General features: G+C 51.1%; 1 protein-coding gene across 19 annotated transcripts in view; it reads left to right on the forward strand.

Moving 5' to 3' along the window:
- Nucleotides 1–20,495, forward strand: part of UBR5 (ubiquitin protein ligase E3 component n-recognin 5) — a 2,132,574-nt gene that overhangs the window by 1,166,706 nt on the left and 945,373 nt on the right. For all 19 annotated transcript variants that reach the window (XM_078686916.1, XM_078686920.1, XM_078686919.1 and 16 more), the window contains one exon: nucleotides 20,148–20,271. In XM_078686916.1, coding sequence (XP_078543042.1) covers nucleotides 20,148–20,271 — 124 coding nt within the window. The remainder of the gene's footprint in view (nucleotides 1–20,147; nucleotides 20,272–20,495) is intronic.

Below are 20,495 nucleotides of genomic sequence, written 5' to 3' on the forward strand. Positions count from 1 at the left end.
CAACGTCCAGCCTAGTAGCATTATAGAACGCAATTGAGACTGTTCATGTTGTAACATTAGCAAATCCTGTTCTATAATATCAATGGCAGATGATACAATGCTGTCGAAAGAATAAATTCTGGAGGACAGAGTCTTTAACCCATTGTCCACTACAGAGAGAGCTTTCTCCAAATAAATACAATCAATTTCTCGTATTATTTCTGCAGTTTCCATTTGCGTTATTTTCCAAACTTCATTGTAAGCAGAATATATACCGGCGTATATGAAATGTTTTTGTCGTTGTTTGCGAGGCCCGAGTAAGAAGTCTCGCAAGTCAACGCCTTCTTTAGGTAAAGTTAAGTGTTGTTTAATTTATGGAAGTATGGATGTCTGTAGCCAATCAAGGCATAGTTTTCCGACACTGTATGTGGTGACTATCCCTGGATGTTGTCTCTGGGAGTACCTTGGATATGGCCTATTCATTTTGAACCCTTCTGTTCATGAATCTCTCTTGACAGTTATTCGTGTCTATGGGCCAGATTAACCATTTTTTTCAAGCAGGACTTGTTCTGTTGTGCTGTAAAATATGTCTTACGTCTACCTCCTCATCTGCAGTGTCATTACTACTAAGTGTGGCTTTAGGTATGGACGGTTTGTTTAATTCTTTTATCTTAGCTAAGCCAAGACAGGATGTTTGCTGAACAGTGTAATTTAGAAATATGATTTGTTCTGGTATAATGCAGGCTCTGAACAAGGCTTCCAAACCCTGCACCTGCCATTCTTTTGTGCCCCAGAGAGTTTTTGTCTCAATATTGTCTCTCCAAAAGTTGTACCCTAATGTAGGCAGCTGAGCATAAACGTTTGCAGAATAAATTTTAGTATTGGTCAACATGGTTTCATTGCTGTCCTATTTAGATTTTTTAAATAAAATGTTTCTGGATTTGTCACATTAAAACCTGAGAAGTATGGAAATTTCTCATAAAATGTTTTAGAGCTGCCTTTTGGTGGCGTTGGACAATGTTCCCATTGATTATAAGAAAAAACATTTCTAGGATTTACAGATTTGTGCAAATAATGGTGACCAAAATGATTATAACAATACAGTTCTTCATAACTTGTTGAACCTTCTAGGTGTTCATGTTTTTGAAATTTTGCTGACATTTCTAAGTCTGACATCATATTATTAACATTTTCAAAGTCCCAATCATCTGAAAAGGTGCTTGATGAAACAAAATCACTTAAAGAAACCTTGAACTGGTGTGGAATTTTCAGCAGTTCCACCGGGCCATAAATGTCATAATCAGTTGTGTCCCATGCTATACCACAAGGTATAGGACCGGCTGTGATGTTCACTGATGACAGGTCTCTTTGCTCCAGATGAGATGATTTATAAGGTTGCAAGAGCAAGTTGATGTTCTTACTTGCTGTGTCCATTGTACTGTATGTTCGAGGCGTATGAGCTGCAGAGTGTACACTTAGCATTAGTTTGCCACCTGATGTTGGGCTCGGATGATTGCAGGTTGTTGTCTTCTTGGAAGAAGTCTTTGTAGTCAAGAGATAGGTGACTCCTCCCTTGGACAATACTGCACATGGTCATCGACTCCATCCTCAGATTGGTTTTTTCCGCCACTGGGTTCGGATGAAAGTTCTCCACTCCGGCTAGAAAAACTTTTCCAGCAACTTCGAAGCGTAAAAACTTTATACAAATAATATCGACATCGAATATACTACTTTAGACGCCATCAGCTTCATTCCAGTGCATTGACGCGGGCCGTTGGGCCTATCGGCGCCGTGCGGCCTACACCTCATGGACAGGACTCCGTTCAAGAGATGCCCGGTATGTCGAGCAAAATTCCCTCATAGCGAGCATCACGAGGTCTGCAACCTCTGTCTATCGCCAGATCACAACGAGTCGACATGCACAGCTTGTGCATCCTTCCGATCGAAAATGACCATTCGGGATCGGAGCTGTAGGATAGTAGGATCTGCTATCCTATGGTCACCCCAATTTTTGCTTTTTTGCTTCACTGGTTTTTGACTTGGCTGTGGGCCTGCCAATCAGACCCACAGCCTGCTGTTCTCTCTCTGAATTTATGCCAATGCACTTTAGGTGCATTACCAATTGGAACATGGATCACATTGTTGTGAGAAGTTGGCCTGATATGCAGTGCTCACTATTCTAGTGATCACTATGTATCAGTCCAAACAACCCTTATTGATGATTGGTTGTAAGTCAACCTTATAGACCAGCTATCCTAGTAGCATGGATACGAGCAGTCTAAGGCTAAGACTCTAGAGGGCGTGTTAAGCCAGCTGTTTTGCCATCACATTACCCCTTGAACACCAAGTGAAAGGACACCACACAAGTTGTTATGAAAATAAACAGATATTTATTTATAACAAGACTACCCTGAACTCTTTATGAGTCAGGGAGCTAAGCACACAACAAAACTCTTAAGAAAATACTTTAAGTCGCACAATTTACACAAATGCCCTAGGGGCACGAAAAACCATATACACAGTAAGTGGAATGCAAACTTGCTAGCAGGTAAGTAATACTTTTCTAGACTTAGGAATCGCTAGGCCTACAATTCTAAACACTGGGATTAGATGCAGGAGGCCTGTGGACGTCGGGTGCAGAGTGGGAACTCTCACGCGTAAGGCGGGAAAAAGTCTATGGAGGCTAGCAGTTGCAAAGTTACTGTTCTCGGGCGAACCCGACTAGGTGGGTCGAAAACGGGAGTGGATCCGAACACTTAGGGTGTTGGACTATGCTGGAGCACCGGAGTACTCAGGTTACCTAGCCCAGGGGCTGCGGCTGCATAGGGTTGAAGTTGCGTCGGAAACCCTCGTTGAAGATCCAGGAGCCTGAAGAAAGAGTTGCTGGCAGGCGGCCAGTGAAGAGAGTTCGGAGTGATCCAAGCCTGGATCAGGGAAGAAGAAACCTGTAAGCAGAGGGGACCAAGTTCTGAATCACTAGCCAGTGATTTGAGTGGGCACCAGGATGGCACCGGACGAAGTCACCTCAGCCAGGTGAGTGGGCGCTGCTGGGCTCTGCAGTCTCTCGGACCAGGAGGCGTTGTCGGCGACCAGGATGGAGGTGCGAGCTGTCCCACGAAGGTTCTTGCTGTCGACGTCGCTGGACCCAGGATTGGGCAACAAGTCTTGGCAAATGCAAGGCCCACGCGGTGGACCTAAAATGGCGTCTTGAGTGGACCAGGAGGGTCCAGGGTGCTCCTCTTTTGGAGGGGAGCAGGGGCTAGTCTGGAGCAACCAGGCCAGCAGTAGTTGTCGTCGTGGAGCGTCGTGAGAGGGCCACTAGCCAACGGGCAAGCGACCTGGACAACGCGGTGAGCAGCAAAAAGCAGAAGGGCCCCTCGCAGATCTCGTGGATGCAGGGGGGCTGAACTTCGGTGCTGGAGCTGCTCAGGGTCGGGGCTTCTCTTACCCCAAAGCACTCAGTCGAGGGTCACTCGGGAGTCGTGCTGGACAAGCGTCGTGCAGTTCTGAAGATGGCCGGTCCCTCGAGGTCTCGTCACACCCACGGATCACAGCTGGGCTGATGATGCAGGTTGAGGTGCCAGGGAAGCCGGTTCTCGTCGTGCTGGAGCAGTCTTGATCCGAAGGAGAGACTGGCAACAAACCGCGATGCTTGGTTGGTGCCTGCTGCTGCAGGGTGACTACTCCTTAGTCACAAGGGAGAATCTTGGGAAGAAGTCTTGAGTTCCTTTCGTGGAAAGTAGTTTCAGGATTCAAAGATGATCTGCTTTGGAAGGGGGCCAGTTCCTACCTTTATCCTGCAAAAAGGGGCTGGCACGCGACGAAGTCCTGCCCTATGGGTGGGACCAGGAGGGGGGTGGTTACACCCCTCTCCTTTGGCGGGCTTTCCCCAGGCCAGGGGCTGGAGTGCCCCTGGAACTGGTTTCAGCCGGCCTATGCACAGTGAGCACCGGGGTGCCACTTGCAGTCACCTTCCTCTAAAGCCCTGCCTACCTAGGATACACAAAATCCTGTCTGGGACGGTGCTGGCACCGCCCCTGGCAGGAAACCCTTTGTCCTTGCCTCCCGACGCACTTTGGCACCACTGCACCCGCTTCCTGTGGGTGATGTAACGCTGGCACTCCGGTGCCCCCGAGTAGTTTAACACTCCTAGTGTCCAGATTCCAAAGGGCTAAGTTCTAGACTGACCGGAAGACTTCCTCCCTTTACCTTTTTAACTTTTACGCATCCATTGACTTCAATGTAACTTGCTCCTAACTTTGCGCACTGCAAACCAGATCCCGTGGGCCTCCTAGTTCCTAACTTGCGTTAGTACAGCATAGCCCCAACGATTCCCAAGGCCCTAGGCCTTACTTCCTTTCGACTCGTGGTACTTTTACCACTTCTTTAGTATATGGTTTTAGAGGGCACCCGGCCTATCCATATTGGTGCAACTTTTGTATACTTATCAATTGAATTGTTTTAACGTGTTTGCTCTTGTGCTCATAAAGAGTTCAGGGAACTATTTGTAGTAATAAATACATATATATATTGAATATATATCCTGTGTGGTGTCCTTTCACTTGGTGTTCAAGGGGTTACATGTGGTAATACAGCTGGCTTCACATGCCAAAAGAGTTTAGCCTAAGACTGCTTTATCCATGCTACCAATAGGATAGCTGGTCTATAATGTTGACTTACAACCAATCGTCACTAGAACTAGTGAACATCATAAATCAGGCCAACTTCTCACAGGAGGGCCTGTCGACACGAGATGAGGAGATCAGCCCCAGCACCGGAGGACATCTTCGATGACGAGGTTCCACTCGTCCCGGAAGAAGATTCTCCTGATCTCCAGATCGTATCAGAGGCAGAGGTTTCAGATGACTCGATTCCATCTCGTCAACCCGTGGGTACTATTGCCCCTACACCACAGACACTGCCCAAGCCAAAGGCAACGGTCAACACTCCACACTCCGCCCAAGGGGCCCAGTCGAGACCAAAATATTCCCTCAAACGCCCTGCCTTCGGGCTCGGCTTCCGAGGAAAACGACTACGCCTTCCAGTGCCTTGGCACCGAGCAAACCACACTTGCCAATTCCACCTCTTCCATTGGCACCGAAGCACAAACATCGTTCGACACCGAAGGATCCTTCAACACTGAAGCCAAAACACCCTTCGGTACCAAAAGACAAAGACCCTTCGGCACCCACACCTAAGGACGCACCGGTACCAAAGCCAAACATTGTATCGGATCTGAAAGAAGCTCCGGCTCTGAAACCGTCCTGTTCCAAAAATAAAGATGGAAAACCAGAGTCTGACGCCTCGAAGCCAACAAGACCTGCTTCCACTCCAAGAACTCCAACCTCGGTACCGAAGACTGCAAGGCCTGATTCAGAGTCCCCTAAACCCTCCGACAAGCCTACTAAACCAAAACCACCTTCGGCACCGAAGAATTTGCCACAGGACACTGTAACGCCTCCTAAAGCAAAAGCCCCTAAAAAACCTCTATCGGCACCGAAAAAACCGACGCCAAAGAAGGTTGTAGAGGAAGAAGAACTGTTTAGACCAGATCCTAAACAAAAGAGGGTCAATATCAACCCAAAAACTGGACATGTGGAAGCTATTCCTCACAAAAAGAGACCAGCAGCAACACCACTTCTACCTGTGGTTCCTGCCAAGAAGGATTGTGCAACTTCTCCAATGCACCCTTCCTCTCCTTCACCTTCTTCCTCTCCTATCCCTCCTTACATTTCACCTACAGTTTCTCCCGTTCAATCTCCTGCATCATCACACCACACTGATGATGAGTATGATCTAGGTGGGGGGGTGACATACCAGACCCACATACATACCCTGTAGATGAAGATATCAATCCAGATACATATCCTACAGATGACGATATATATGAGTTCCCACCACATAATGTGCCCGACATTCCTGATCCTCAGTCCTACCCAAGAAAACCTTCCCCTCCGGAGGATAGTATTGGGTTTAACCACCTCTTAAATAGAGCTGCCCTATACCACGGGGTTTCAGTGCACACTGATGCCACTGAGGAGGATTTTTTACTGGATACATTTGAGCAGTCACAAAGGTCTACGCAAATACTACCCATGATCAAAGGAGTCATTAAACATGCTCCAGAAATATTTAAAGACCCTGTACGCTGTAGAGTGTTAAATCCAAGAATAGAAAAGAAATATAGACCAGCACTGTGAGAAGTTGGCCTGATATATGATGCTCACTAGTTCTAGTGATCACCTTGTATCAGTCCAAACAACCCTTATGGTGATTGGTTGTAAGTCAACCTTATAGACCAGCTATCCTAATGGTAGCATGGACAAAGCAGTCTTAGGCTAAACTCTTTTGGCATGTGAAGCCAGCTGTTTTACCACATATAACCCCTTGAATACCAGATGAAAGGACACAACACAGGTTGTTTTGAAAATAAACAATATTTTTATTAATAACAAACACCTCTGAACTCTTTATGAGATCAGAGGGCTAAGCACATTGTGAGAAGTTGGCCTGATATATAATGTTCACTATTCTAGTGAACACTTTGTATCAGTCCAAACAACCCTTATTGATGTTTGGTTGTAAGTCAACCTGATAGACCAGCTATCCTAGTAGCATGGACACGTGCAGTCTTTAGGCTAAACTCTAGAGGGCGTGTTAAGCCAGCTGTTTTACCATCACATTTACCCCTTGAACACCAAGGGAAAGGACACCACACAAGTTGTTATGAAAAATAAAGTATATTTATTTATAACAAGACTACCCTGGCTCTTTATGAGACAGGGAGCTAAGCACACAACAAAACTCTTAAAGAAATACTTAAAGTCGCACAATTTACACAAATGCCCGAGGGGCACGAAAAACCATATACTACAAAAGTGGAATGCGAATTACTAGCAGGTAAGTAACTATTCTCATAGGCTTTAGGATCGCTAGGACTGGACTACTGAACCTTTAGATTACAAGCAGGAGGCCTAGGGACGTCGTGTGCAGAGTGGGAACTCTCACGCGTAAGGCGGGAAAAAGTCTATGGAGGCTAGTAAAAGCAAAGTTAGTGTTTTCGGGCGAACCCGACTAGGTAGGTCAAAAACTAAAGTGGATCTAGACACTTAAAGAGTTGGTCTACGCTGGAGCACCGGAGTACTCGGTTTACCTAGCCCAGGGGCTCTGGCTGCATAGGGTTTAAATGTCGTCGGGTTTCTTCGTTGATGAACCAGGAGCCTGAAGGAAGAAGATGCTGGCAGGCGACCAGTGAAGAAGTTCGTGGGGATCCAAGCCTGGATCGGGGAAGAGGAAGACCTGTAAGCAGAGGGGACCAAGTTCTGAATCACTAGCCAGTGATTTAGGTGGGCACCAGAGTGGCACCGGACGAAGTCACCTCGACCAGGTGAGTGGGCGCTGCTGGGCTCTGCAGTCTCTCGGACCAGGAGGCGTTGTCGGCGACCAGGATGGAGGTGCGAGCTGTCCCATGAAGGTATCTGCTGTCAACGACGCTGGACCCAGGATTGGGGCAACAAGTCTTGGCAAATGCAAGCCCACGCGGTGGACTTAAAATGGCGTCTGGAGTGGACCAGGAGGGTCCGGGGTGCTCCTCTGTTGGAGGGGAGCAAGGACACGTCTGGAGCAACCAGACCAGCGGTGTTTGTCGTCGAAGTTCGTCGTCAGAGGGCCACTAGCCAACGGGCAAGTGACCTGGACAACGCGGTGAGCAGCAAAGAGCAGAAGGGCCCCACGCAGATCTCGTGGATGCAGGGGGGCTGAACGTCGGTGCTGGAGCTGCTCAGGGTCGGGGCTTCTGTTACCCCAAAGCACTCAGTCGAGGGTCACTCGGTGGTCGTGCTGGGCAAGCGTCGTGCAGTCTTGAAGATGGCCGGTCCCTCGAGGTCTCGTCACACCCACAGGTCTCAGCTGGGCTGAAGATGCAGGTAGAGGTCAGAGGTGCCAGGGAAGCCGGTTCTCGTCGAGCTGGGCAGTCTTGATCGGGAGGAGAGACTTACAGCAGACCGCGATGCTTGGATGGTGCCTGCTGCTGCAGGGTGACTACTCCTTAGTCACAAGGGAGAAATCTTGGGAAGAGTCTTGAGTTCCTTTCGTGGAAAGTCGGTTCAGGATTCAAAGATGATCTGATTTGGAAGGGGGCCTGCTCCCACCTTTATCCTGCAAAAGGGGCTGGCACGCGACGAAGTCCTGCCCTATGGGTGGGACCAGGAGGGGGGTGGTTACACCCCTCTCCTTTGGCGGGCTTTCCCCAGCTCAGGAACTGGTTCAAGCCGGCATATGCACAGTGAGCACCGGGGTGCCACTTGCAGTCACCTTCCTCTAAAGCCCTGCCTACCTAGGATACACAAAATCCTGTCTGGGACGGTGCTGGCACCGCCCCTGGCAGGAAACCCTTTGTCCTTGCCTCCCGCGCTGGGAGGACTCCCAGCAGCAGGAGGGCAGACTTGTGTCTCGGTGGCAGCATCCATCTGAGGCTATGTCTGACTTTAACCGGGGTTTACAGGTTACCAACATGTCGTGTCCCTCTAGAAGGGTGGAATGCTAACCCCGTCGCCAGAATTGGCGAGGGGTTAGTATTCCAATTCGTATGACACCTTACTCGATATGTTTTGATAATGTTATACCAGAGTTAGCATATGACCGCGAGGTACATAATGCACTTAAGAGTATATGGTATAGCGTTATCATGGAACAGCTATTAGGACTTGGTTCCACAAGCTGCAAACGGGCTCAGCTCATGCCAGAGCACCATTTCACATTATTCCACGCACTCTGCCTTCAGGATTGTTAAGGCCTGCCATAGGAGTGACTGATAGGAATATATGTGTCCATTTTAGGTTTAGATATAGGAATACTATATCTAAAGCAAAGGGTGATTACACCACCTTGCCCCGGCTGTCAAGCAGCCAGTTGTGTCTGGTTTAGTTAGTCAACCCAGGGGTGGCATAATACATGCTGCAGCCCCTGGGAGACTTCTGGGTACACCTCTGCCCTGGTTACAGGGACACAAGAGATGGCCCAGTGCCAATTCAGTACCTGGGTACAATTTGGAGTAGAGAGAACAGCTAGGCTGTGGGTCTGATTAGCAGGCCCACAGCCAGGGAAAGTCGTAAACCAGTGAAGCAAAAAGCGAAAATCTGGGGTGATCATAGGATTGCAGACCCTACTCTCCTACAAAGCACAATCTCAAGTCCCCGCCATCTTGAGTATAGGGGGACCCAGCCAACCAGGGACAGGCTCCTGACCCCCTCCCACTGGGGAGTGGCAGAATGGGGGGTGTACCCACCCCAGGGAAAGGACTCATTGGTCCCTGACCTTTACCTACCTGTAACACCCTTAAATGTAGTATTTAGGGGCAGCTTGAACCTTCCTTCCTCAGAAACCACAAGAAAAGGACGAGTAGCCGTGCAAAGCTAACAAGAGGACGAGGCCCTCTGACTTGGCCCCAGCCCTACAGGCCTGTCTCCCCTCGAACCTGCTCCTGCGAAACCCTTGCGTGTTCAGTGGCCAGCAACCTCAAAAACCCCAGAGGACCTGCCTGTATTCACTTTCCAAACTGTTTCTCCCGTGAACACCGGACGTGTTTAAACTGCAGCTTCTGGTGCCAGCCAGAAACCGCAAATCCAGCACCCTCTGCACCCGCCGAGCCCGCCCCGTGTTTAAGTGAACAAACACTACGAGGAGGCCCCCCCGGCGATCCTGACCTGAGATCCGGCATCCCCTGACCTGCCTCGAGCCTCCAGATGACGCCTGCAGCCTCAATGGAGAGAACACCCCCAACACCCCCACCCCCCCCCCTCCCCGCCGCGACCAGAGCGGGAAAGAAAATCCGACATTCAAAGGCACCCCTGAAGCCGACGCCCCACTGCCTTGTGTGCCCAACCCAGCAGTGCCTAATCATCCCTCTACATCCCAACCTACCCCTCGAAGTGGTGGTCACTCCTGGAAGATCCTCGTCCCTGAACCTGCGGTGTTTGTCCCGGAGAATTCCCGTTGAAATCAACAGGGCACCCGACCTCAAAACATCACCCTGCACCCAGCTGCCCTAGTGCTGCTGAGGGTGCCCCTTTGGTGCTAACTTGGTCCCCAACTTGCCCTAGCTTAACCCTAGGAGCTTTGCTTCCACAACCCTGTGGCCTGCTTGCCAGCCAACACCAACCGGAGAGTCCCTATCCCCCATTGGCTAACATTGGACTTCAACAGTCTGCACCCGGCCGCCCGTGGGCCGCTGAGGGTGCAACAACAGTGCATCACTGACCCTGGGAGACCCCTGAGTCTAACCCCAGAACCCTAACTCAAAAGACCAATTACGTACCTTGAAACAGATAACTCATTTTTCCTCATAGGATAACATTGACACTTTTTCTCCCAAAAAGTTTGTCGACTTCTGAAAACTGCAAATATTCCTTAAAAATCAGTTGAATTTCAAAAACGCATTTTCTCAACTGTTTTTAGGAAATGTCCCAGTGCTGAATCCAGGATCTAGCACTGAGTAAGAAAAAGTAACGATAACCATACTTACCTGCTCAGTGAATTTCCTCCCATAGGATAATTCTATGTGAAAATGTTTCGGTGTCAACTTTTGAAATGCAATAATTTTCCTTAAAAATCGTAACTTTAACCAAAACGCATTTACGTACCTGTTTTCAGGAAATGTCCCAGGGTTGAATCTAGGATCCAGTCCTGTGTTAGCAAAAGTAATCTGAAAAGTAATTAGCTGCATTTTACTTAAAAAGCCCATTCAATTGAATGTACTATATCTGCAATGTGGTGCAAACTGCTTTCTTAAAACTGTAACCATTACCAGTACAGGTTACACTGCTATTTTGAACTGTGTTCATACAAGTAATTTACTACTGAAAAGTATTTTTATGCTGACCTGCACCAGGCGTGCTTGGTTCTAGAAATAAAACAACAGTATATTTTTGTATACAAAACAATTGGCCTGGAATTCAGTTCTTGAGGGTTTGAGACCATTTGCTGACTGAATGTGTACACTAAATGCTTTACACTGTCTTCTGATACTGCCTTACTGCTCGACCAAGCTACCACTTTAGAGAGTAAGGTTCTATCTAACTTTAGCGTCTGCCAAACCTCTGGAGACCCTTGGACTCTATACACACTGTACCTCATTTTGGTGCAGTATATAAAGAGCCAGTTTCTTACAGTGAGGTGCTCTCTAACTTTACCTCTGCCTACCTTTGGGGTTTCACTGGACTCTGTGCACACTATACCTCACTTTGGTTTAGTATATACAGAGGCAGCTTCCTACTTCCAGTCAATCGAGATCGGAGTTCTCTGTGCCAGGCTGCCCTTTTTATGCCCAGAAAATGCCCTCTGGTGAAACGCAGTCAGTAGCAAATGGGCTATTAGGTTTCCTCCATCCTGATGACCACTTGCTGTGAGGTATGGTATCTGGCTATCCCAGAATTCTCCATTCTGCCACCTTCCAATATGACAAAATCCTTCACTTGGCGTGTAGCGCTCCCTAACACCCAACACAGAGGTGTGTACGTGCCACTGGAAAACTAGTTTGGCAACTGGCTTCCCCTCTCCTTCCCGAGTGCCAACTTGTCTACATTAACAATAGACAAGCCCTTCTGCAGAGTGTTCCCCATTTGCCCTTCAAAGGTGCCTTCTCCTCTCAAGCTTACCTCTTGGGCTAACTCCTGTGTGGCTTCCCGCCAAGTAGAGGTAACCACTCTGCGCGGCCCAGGCTTCTGTCGTCTCCTTTTAGTGAGTTGTTTGCACGTATGCCCAGAAGGGCAGAACGCTGTCTCAGGGAAAGACCCTGTGTGCAACTGTGGATGATCACAGTGGATTTAGGGCAACAATGTGGCAACTTTGTAAAAGTTGCACACTGCAACAAGTTGCATTAATAGTGACTAGGTCATCAAGTCGGGCTTAATGTAACAAGTTGTTTGATACCTTGCAGTATCAACTTTAGTAGTCCCACTAAGAGGTTAGCTGGGTTGCTGTGGCAGTCTGCAACTTTGCATTCACAATGGGGCTACTTGCCTTTTCTTCAGTTAAAATGACAATTGCAGGTGTTTGCTTTTGGAACTTGTAAAACACATGTTCCACTTCTTAATATATACAATACTCTTCCTTAGAGCTCTCTAGGCCTAACTTAGGGTTGCCTTACATATATTTAATAAGGAGGACTTTGCCAATAAAAGTAATTGCAAAGCCAAAGTAGAGTTTCCAATTTAAAACTGCCCTTCCATTCTGGAGTGGCAGACTAGGAGCCTTGTTTTACCTTTCTCGCACCTAGGGTAGCACAACCAGAGCAGCTGTCCCTGGTGTCACCTTCTAACTTACAGGCCCTGGAGACCATATGCCAGGGCCTTACAGCCTGTTACAAGCCACTCCAACATACAGCCCTTAAAGGTCAGGGCACAGACACTGAGGTTTGATTAGCAGGCCTCTGTAAACTCTGGATCGAAAAACCAGCCGCATCAGTCCAAAACTTTGGCATGACCATACAAAAAAGGTATTTCCTTACACCATCCCTCAGAAAGGGAGCAATTAACAGTGCTTCGCTCTGCTCCTGAGGTGGAAGGGCTGGGGAGGAAAATGTGCATCCATTAATTAGCTGTCAAACCATACCAAGGTTGGGACATCCCAGGCCCACTGAACAAAGGAGGGAGCCCAGACCTCTGAGCCAACACAAAATGGGGGGGGGGTTCTTTGAAGTGTTGGTGGGAAAGGTCCAGGCTGTCAAGTCGGCGAGGGGCGGAGCTGAGGCCCCCAGCGGAGTTGTGACCACTGACTCTTGAATAAGGCCATCTTGAATTGTTCCTGCATGCTATGCAATAGGGTTATCACAGGGATGGAGAGGTGATGTACACCCTAGGATTGACCAGGGTTGGCTGACTTATTGAACTTTCCACCCCCACTTAAAAACACTTACACAAGGGAGAGAGAGGGTGCTTTTTGTTGGTGCTGGACATTGGGACTGGATGGCAGCAGTCATGGACAACTGATGTCGTCATGGACTAAGCACTTTGCCTACAGTCAACCCCAGGACCAGTGGGACTCACTTCAGGACCAGAGAAGCTGGTCGCCTTACATGCCCTAAAGACCATTTGCGGGAATAACTTGACATCTGAAAGAGACACGTTAGTATTAGATTCCTTACCTTAGAATATCCCCAGGCGTCAGACTGGATCCGGAAACTTTTGCGTAGCAGTACCCTTGCGCGTCGGTAGGCGTCGTCTGTGGCTCCGCGTCCGTCGTCGGCGCCGTGATGACGTCGTTGGAGTACTTAGACGCCGCCTCCGCGTGCTGACGTCAGTTATTCTTTTTTCCGCGCCAGCAAGCGCAGATCTGGAAAAAGCAGTAACCCTAGTCAATTTTTGACTAACTTTTTTGATCGTTTTCTGATCATTTCTCGAGTCATCGACTCCGATTGGTGCCGTAGGGATGCCCGGCTTTAAGCACTGCGAGGATTGCGACCGCACAATGTCGGTCACGGATCCTCACCGCCTGTGTTTAACTTGTCTAGGCGTCGATCACGACGACAAGGCCTGCTCCGACTGCCGGGCCCTCTCTACGAAAGCCAGGCGGGAGCGGTCCCGCAGGCGACTCGAACTCCGGCAGTCGGTCCCGCGCCGCGGGAGGTCGAGGGACAGGTCGCGGGCTCGGAGCCACCACAGCTCCGAGAGTAGGCCTCACTCCTCCGGGTCGAAGTCGTCGTCAGGTAAGAAGCACAAGAAGTCCAAGAGGCGTCATCGCTCTGCGCATCCCCCCCCCGACGCTCGCGCGATGCGGCCGGGGGTTCGGGTGACACCGCCCACGCGGCTCCGTCGGAGTCGCGGGCGCCGCGTTCAGCTCCACACCCTCCAGTCCCTGAGCTCAACGCGACGCCGGAGGAGATCGATCGCTTCCTCATGGCCATGAGGAAACTCTCTCCCCCGACTGGCTCCGTGGTGCCTTCGGGCCCAGCGGACCCGTCTGGGGCCTCTAGCGGGTCGGGGGTTTCGGCCCCAACGCCTTCGGGTGCTTCGGCCCCGACGCCTTCGGGCCAGGCGCCGCAGGTTCCCGCTATCCCGCCGCCGCCGGTGCCTTCGGGCCCGGCGCCGCAGGGTACAGCTGTCCCAACGCCGCCGGCGCCTTTGGGCCCGGCACCGCGGGACGCCGCTAGACCTTCTTCGGGATCTGGATCGTCGCCGGTGGACCTTACGACCTCCCCGGCATCGGACCACCAGGTGTCGCCTCCGGCGCCGTCCTCGGGCGGCACCGTCCCCGATGCCCCCTTCATTCCTGTTCCGACGTCGGGACGGCCCCGATGGGTGCCGCTCCAGACGTCGTTTGGGGAGTTTCACTTCTATGAGCAGGCCCCATTGGTTGAGAACCCTGAGTTTCAGGAGATGGGAGATGAAGGGGATTGGGAGGGGTCTGAGGACCCTCTGACCCGAGAGTGTCAGTCTCATGAGGACTGGGCAGGAGACCTTGGGGAGACCAGTGGCCTGGACACCTCTCCAGACACTGGTTTTGTCTCCCCTCCTACCGTGGCTTCGGAGGAGGGGGCAACCTACAGTGTGGTTTTGATGAGGGCTGCCAAGGCCTTGGGTCTTGAGCTCCCCGTCGTTACCGTGAGGACTAATCTCCTCACTGAGGTCCTTAAACCGCAGTCAAGTTCGGCCGAGCCTCTGCTGCCCTTTAATGAGGCCTTGACCGACGTTCTTCTGGGCACTTGGTCCAAGCCCGCTACGGGTTCGCCCGTAGATAGGAACGTGGCCAGACGCCACCGCCCAGCACCGGGCGACCCATGTTTCCTGTCCACCCACCCTACCCCCGAGAGCCTGGTCATCCAGGCCTCCAATTCCCAGATCGCTTTCCCGTCGGCACCGCCGGACAGGGAATCCAAGAGGTACGAGCAGTAAGGCAAAAAGATCTTCTCGTCCCTTAGTCTGGGACTGCGGTCTTCCAACACCGCATGCCTCTTGGGCCGCTACACCCACTCTCTGTGGGATGCGGTTGCGGAAGTGCTGCCAGAGTGTCCGTTGGAGGTACGGGCCAAACTCGGCCAAGCCCTTGTGGAGGGCCGGGATGCAGCCAAATATTCTATACGGTGTGGGCTGGATACCACCGACTCACTGGGTAGAGCGATGGCAACGACGGTGGCGGTTAGACGTCACGCCTGGTTGAGGTCCGCCAACTTTTCGGCCGATGTCCAGAACACATTGATGGACATGCCGTTTGATGGCCGTCGCCTCTTTGGCGACAAGGCAGACCATGTGCGCGAGCGCTTTAAGGACTCCAGGGCTACGGCCAAGTCCTTGGGCCTCTCGGCCCCGCGCCAGCAATCGGCTGCCTTTCATTCCTTTCGTGGCCACGGAAGGGGTGTACCCACACGTGCTGCCAGCCACGCTCCGCAGGGTAATACCCAACGCGGTGGCGGCCCTGGGAACCGCCGTCCTGGCGGTCGGGGACAACGGCGAGGTCAGTCCACACCTTCCCCCGCAGCATCCGCCTCAAAATCCTCCTAGTCCGTGCTTTCAGGCCCATGTGACGCCAGTGGGGGGCAGGGTTCGCCATCACCACCTCCACTGGCGCACCGTCACTTCGGACAGGTGGGTGCTGCAGATCGTCCGAAGGGGCTACTCCCTCCCCTTCGAGGCGACTCCTCCAGCCATGCCACCGCAGAACCACCGTGTATCGGGGGATCATTTGCGACTTCTGCAGGAGGAAGTAACGGCCCTCTTGGCCAAGCGGGCCATCGAGCACGTTCCAGGGCCAGAAGTAGGGTGTGGTTGCTTCTCCCACTACTTTCTGGTACCCAAGAAGGGCAAAGGGTTCCTACGCCCTATCTTGGACCTAAGGAACGTCAACGGCTTCCTCCGGAAGGAGAAGTTCAAGATGCTGACACTGGCTCAGGTCCTAGCTGCCCTGGACCCAGGAGACTGGATGGTAGCGTTGGACTTGCAGGACGCTTATTTCCACATCCCGTCCTGCCGGCCCACCGGCGCTACTTGCGGTTCACGGTTGGCCACGAGCACTTTCAGTATACCGTGCTCCCTTTCGGCCTTGCCAGCGCCCCACGGGTGTTCACAAAGGTGATGGCGGTGGTCGCAGCTCGTCTGCGCAGGTTAGGGGTTTCAGTCTTCCCCTACCTCGACGACTGGTTGTTGAAGGCGGGCTTGCCCCAGACAGTCGTCAGCCACCTCCAGACTACGGCAGATCTCCTGCACAGGCTGGGGTTCTCCATCAATGTGCCGAAGTCACACCTGTGCCCCTCTCAGAAGCTCCTTTTCATCGGAGCGGTTCTCGACTCGGCGCGGTTTCGGGTTTATCCTCCCGAACTGCGGGTCCAGGATATTCAGGCTCTGATTCCCATCTTTCAGCCGTTATCCCGGGTCTCGGTCAGGTTGACGCTGGGGCTGATGGCCTCCTGCATCCTGCTGGTGCATCACGCCAGGTGGCGGATGCGGGCTCTGCAGTGGGACCTGAAGTTTCAGTGGGCCCAGCATCAGGGCAACCTATCGGACCACGTCCTGATCTCGGAGGGCACTGCGAGACAGCTGCAGTGGTGGCTCACGGACCGCGATTGGGTCAGCGGCAGATCCCTCTCCCTTCCCCAACCGGAGCACGTAGTTGTGACGGACGCGTCCCTCCAGGGCTGGGGAGGCCACATGGGAGAGGCGGAGATCAGCGGCCTCTGGTCTCCGGCGGAGGCCCGGCTCCACATCAACCTGTTGGAGTTACGGGCGATTCGTCTAGCACTGAAAGCGTTCCTCCCCTCTGTCCGGGGAAGTGTAGTGCAGGTGTTCACGGACAACACCACCGCCATGTGGTACTGCGACAAACAGGGCGGGGTGGGGTCGTGGGCCCTTTGCCAGGAGGCTCTGCCCTCTGGCAATGGCTGGAACGCCAGGGCGTGACCCTGGTGGCTCAACACCTGGCAGGTTCTCTGAACGCCAGGGCGGACGAGCTCAGCCGTCGGTAAATGTAAATGTAAATGTAATTGAGCTTATATAGCGCACAGCTACCCGCAGTGGGTTTCCCGGCGCTTGCTTAGGGAACCCTTCCTGGTATTCCCCTGTGAGATAGCAGGGTATCCACAAGGTGAAAGTCAGGCATCCCGCCGCGAGGGGCCGTTGTGGAGATTAAGCAAGCTATTGCCCAGAGTCACAGAGTGTGAACCCGTGAGTCGAGGAGGCACCGGGATGAGAATTATCGAGTCCGTGGAATTTTTAGCCCAAGACCCCGCCGAGGCGGGGAATTGAACCCTGGTCCAGGACCGATCTCAGTTTCCGGGTCTGCTGCCTCTAACCCCTGAGCCACACTTCTCCACTGTGCTCCACTCGGTGCATGATGGATCACGAATGGCGTCTGAACTCGGACGTGGCGCAAGGCCTCTTTCAGCAATGGGGAGAGCCTTGGTTAGATCTATTCGCCACCGTAGAGAACGCGCAATGTCATCAGTTCTGCGCCTTAGAATTTCAAAGGCGGCACTCGCTCGGAGACGCTTTTTGTCACGAGTGGAGCTGCGGTCTACTGTACGCATTTCCGCCTATACCACTTCTGCCCAGAGTGCTGAAGAAGATCAAGCGCGACCGGGCCCAAGTCATCCTTGTGGCTCCGGACTGGGCTCGAAGGTACTTGTATCCAGAGCTACTCAGTATGTCGGTCGATCCCCCGCTTCGTCTGCCTCTTCAGGAGGACCTTCTGTCGCAGCAGCAGGGGACGGTCCTCCACCCGAACCTGTCCAGTCTCCACCTCCATGCTTGGAGATTGAGCGGCGACAGTTGAGGCCATTTGACTTGCCTCCTGAAGTCTGTAACGTCATTCTGGCAGCCAGGCGTCCTTCCACAAAGTCGGTATACGCCTGCAGGTGGAACAGATTTGTGGCATGGTGCACAGCAAAGGCTGTGGATCCTCTTGCTGCCCCTCTTTCTGAGGATATTCTCTTCCTTCTTTCTCTTGCCCAGCAGGGCTCTGCTCTGGGCACTATCAAGGGCTACCTTTCTGCCCTTTCAGCCTTTCTAGGGCTGCCTGATCAACCTTCTTTGTTCAAGTCCCCTATTGTAAATAGATTTCTAAAGGGCATCACACACACATTCCCTCCTGTTCCGTTTGTGATGCCTCAGTCGGACTTGAACCTGGTTCTTACGTTTCTTATGTGCGCTCCCTTTGAGCCACTTCACAACTGTCCTCTCCGCCTTCTTACTTTGAAGACTGCTTTCCTGGTTGCCATCACCTCTGCCAGGAGAGTGAGTGAGCTCCAGGCCCTTTCTTGTACTCCACCTTTCCTTTCTGTCCATCCGGACAAAGTGGGGCTACGTACCAAACCTTCTTTCCTGCCCAAGTTTGTCACGGCCTTCCACATCGGGCAGTCTATCACCTTGCCAACCTTCTTTCCGCCACCGCATCCTTCTAAAGAGGAAGAGCGGCTCCACCGTCTGGACCCAAAACGTGCGCTCTCTTTCTACTTGGATCGCACACGCCAGTTCCGGGTGGATGACCAACTCTTTGTTGGTTACGTGGGCGCTAAGAAGGGGAAAGCGGTGCACAAGAGGACCATCTCCCGGTGGATCATCTTGTGTATGCAGGCATGTTACTCCTTGGCTAAAAAGGAGCCCCCTGTTGGATTGCGGGCTCATTCCACCCGAGCCACGGCAACTACAACTGCCCTGGGCCGGGGTGTGCCCTTACAAGACATCTGTCAGGCAGCTACGTGGGCATCGCTGCACACGTTTGCAAGACACTACTGCCTTGACAGCCAAGTCCGGAGAGATGGCTTCTTTGGCTGTTCCGTCCTCCAGGACTTTCTGGTGTGATTATTGGTTCGCAGACCCACCACCGGGGTTGGTATTGCTGGGGTATCTATTCTAAGGTAAGGAATCTAATACTAACGTGTCTCTTTCAGATGCACAAGTTACTACTTGTGTAACGATATATCTGTAAGAGACATTAGTTAGTATTAGATTCCTTACCGACCCACCCATCCTCCCCGTTCTGCGAACCGATATCTAGGGTTAGGGTTACCCCCCTTCAGGGCCCTAGTTTCAATGGCACCAGTGTTGGTTTTTAACTTGGCTCTGCGTTTCTGGCGCGGAAAAGCTGTGTCTAAGAACTGACGTCAGCACGCGGAGGCGGTGTCTAAGTACTCCGACGACGTCATCACGGCGCCCACGACGCCGACGACTGACGCGGAGCCGCGGACGACGCCTACCGACGCGCAAGGGTACTGCTACGCAAACATTTCCGGATCCAGTCTGACGTCTGGGGATATTCTAGGGTAAGGAATCTAATACTAACTAATGTCTCTTACAGATATATCGTTACACAAGTAGTAACTTGTGATTCTGTGCCACACAGGAACCAGGATGCGTAAGGAAAAGGCTCCAGGAGGCTAGGGCTCGCCACCCTGACCAATTGAGCCCAAGATTGTGAAGATCTGCCCAATGGGCCTGGGACAGGAGGATTTGACTTTTGATTTAAACCAATCAAGTTTGTAGGGTCTAAGAAATTGTAACCTCCTGCCTTTCTCAGCTATAATGCAAGCACTCCCAAATCTGTAATTTTGTTGGGAGCAAATGTTAAGAGTTCTGCAACATCTGATGGTTTGTTATTTGGCTACCTGTTTGTGGCTTCAGTAATGATCCTTCTGGTAGTTACTCTGAACTCAGATTATGCACATTCCACCCTCTTGTCCGTTCTGTTTACTGATGGGGCTTTGTGTCTTCTAAAGCAACTGATGTCAATGTGCCTGGGTGGAGCTTATACATGGGTGCATATCTCACTTTCGGAGCGGAACGATGTTTATGTGGAGCTGCAGAACGACACCTACCAGTGTGTACGAGTATTGCTTTTGAGTTTCCGGATCCAATCTTATGCCTTGGGGGATAATTCATAAGGAATCTGCAGTTAGATAGACCATCAGTCAGAAAGAGCGTTACCGAAGGGATGTATCTTGTTCACCTGTTTAATGGCTTATCAGCCTGGGCATCGCATGAGACTGGTGGAAGCAGGGAATTTGGATTGCCAGCCCAATTGCCATTGTGAAAAGTTGCTGATACTACTAGCAAGACAACAGTCGGTTTTAAAAATAAGTGCGTAGAAGAAAAACTTCAATAAAGGTTTGTTGTTTAACGTGCTTTTCTGGAAAACAAAAATCATGTTTTAAATTTCTTCTTTCATTCTACTTGTCTGTTTTGAAGCTCCAGCCAGTCTCAGTCCTCGTATATTATAAGGAATCCTCAGCAACGACGGATAAGTCAATCCCAGCCAGTTCGTGGCAGAGATGACGAGCAGGATGATATTGTATCAGCTGACGTGGAAGAGGTTAGTTTTTCAAAAGCTCTTTTTGAGCGTTAATGCTATTGATTTTGATGCGTTTAAAGTTTAAGTTGTTGATAGTCATTCACTATACTCCTAAACAAATTAGTCCATTAAGTCTTCTCAAATTATCACCTTTAATTGACTTCTTTTTAATTATGTTTCCTGTTATTAGTTGCAAATCTTCGTAGTCTAACAATTACTGTACTTTGAAGTCATTTTTGATAATT

Source organism: Lissotriton helveticus, chromosome 4_1 (genome assembly GCF_964261635.1).
Source record: "Lissotriton helveticus chromosome 4_1, aLisHel1.1, whole genome shotgun sequence".
Lineage (NCBI taxonomy): Eukaryota > Metazoa > Chordata > Amphibia > Caudata > Salamandridae > Lissotriton > Lissotriton helveticus.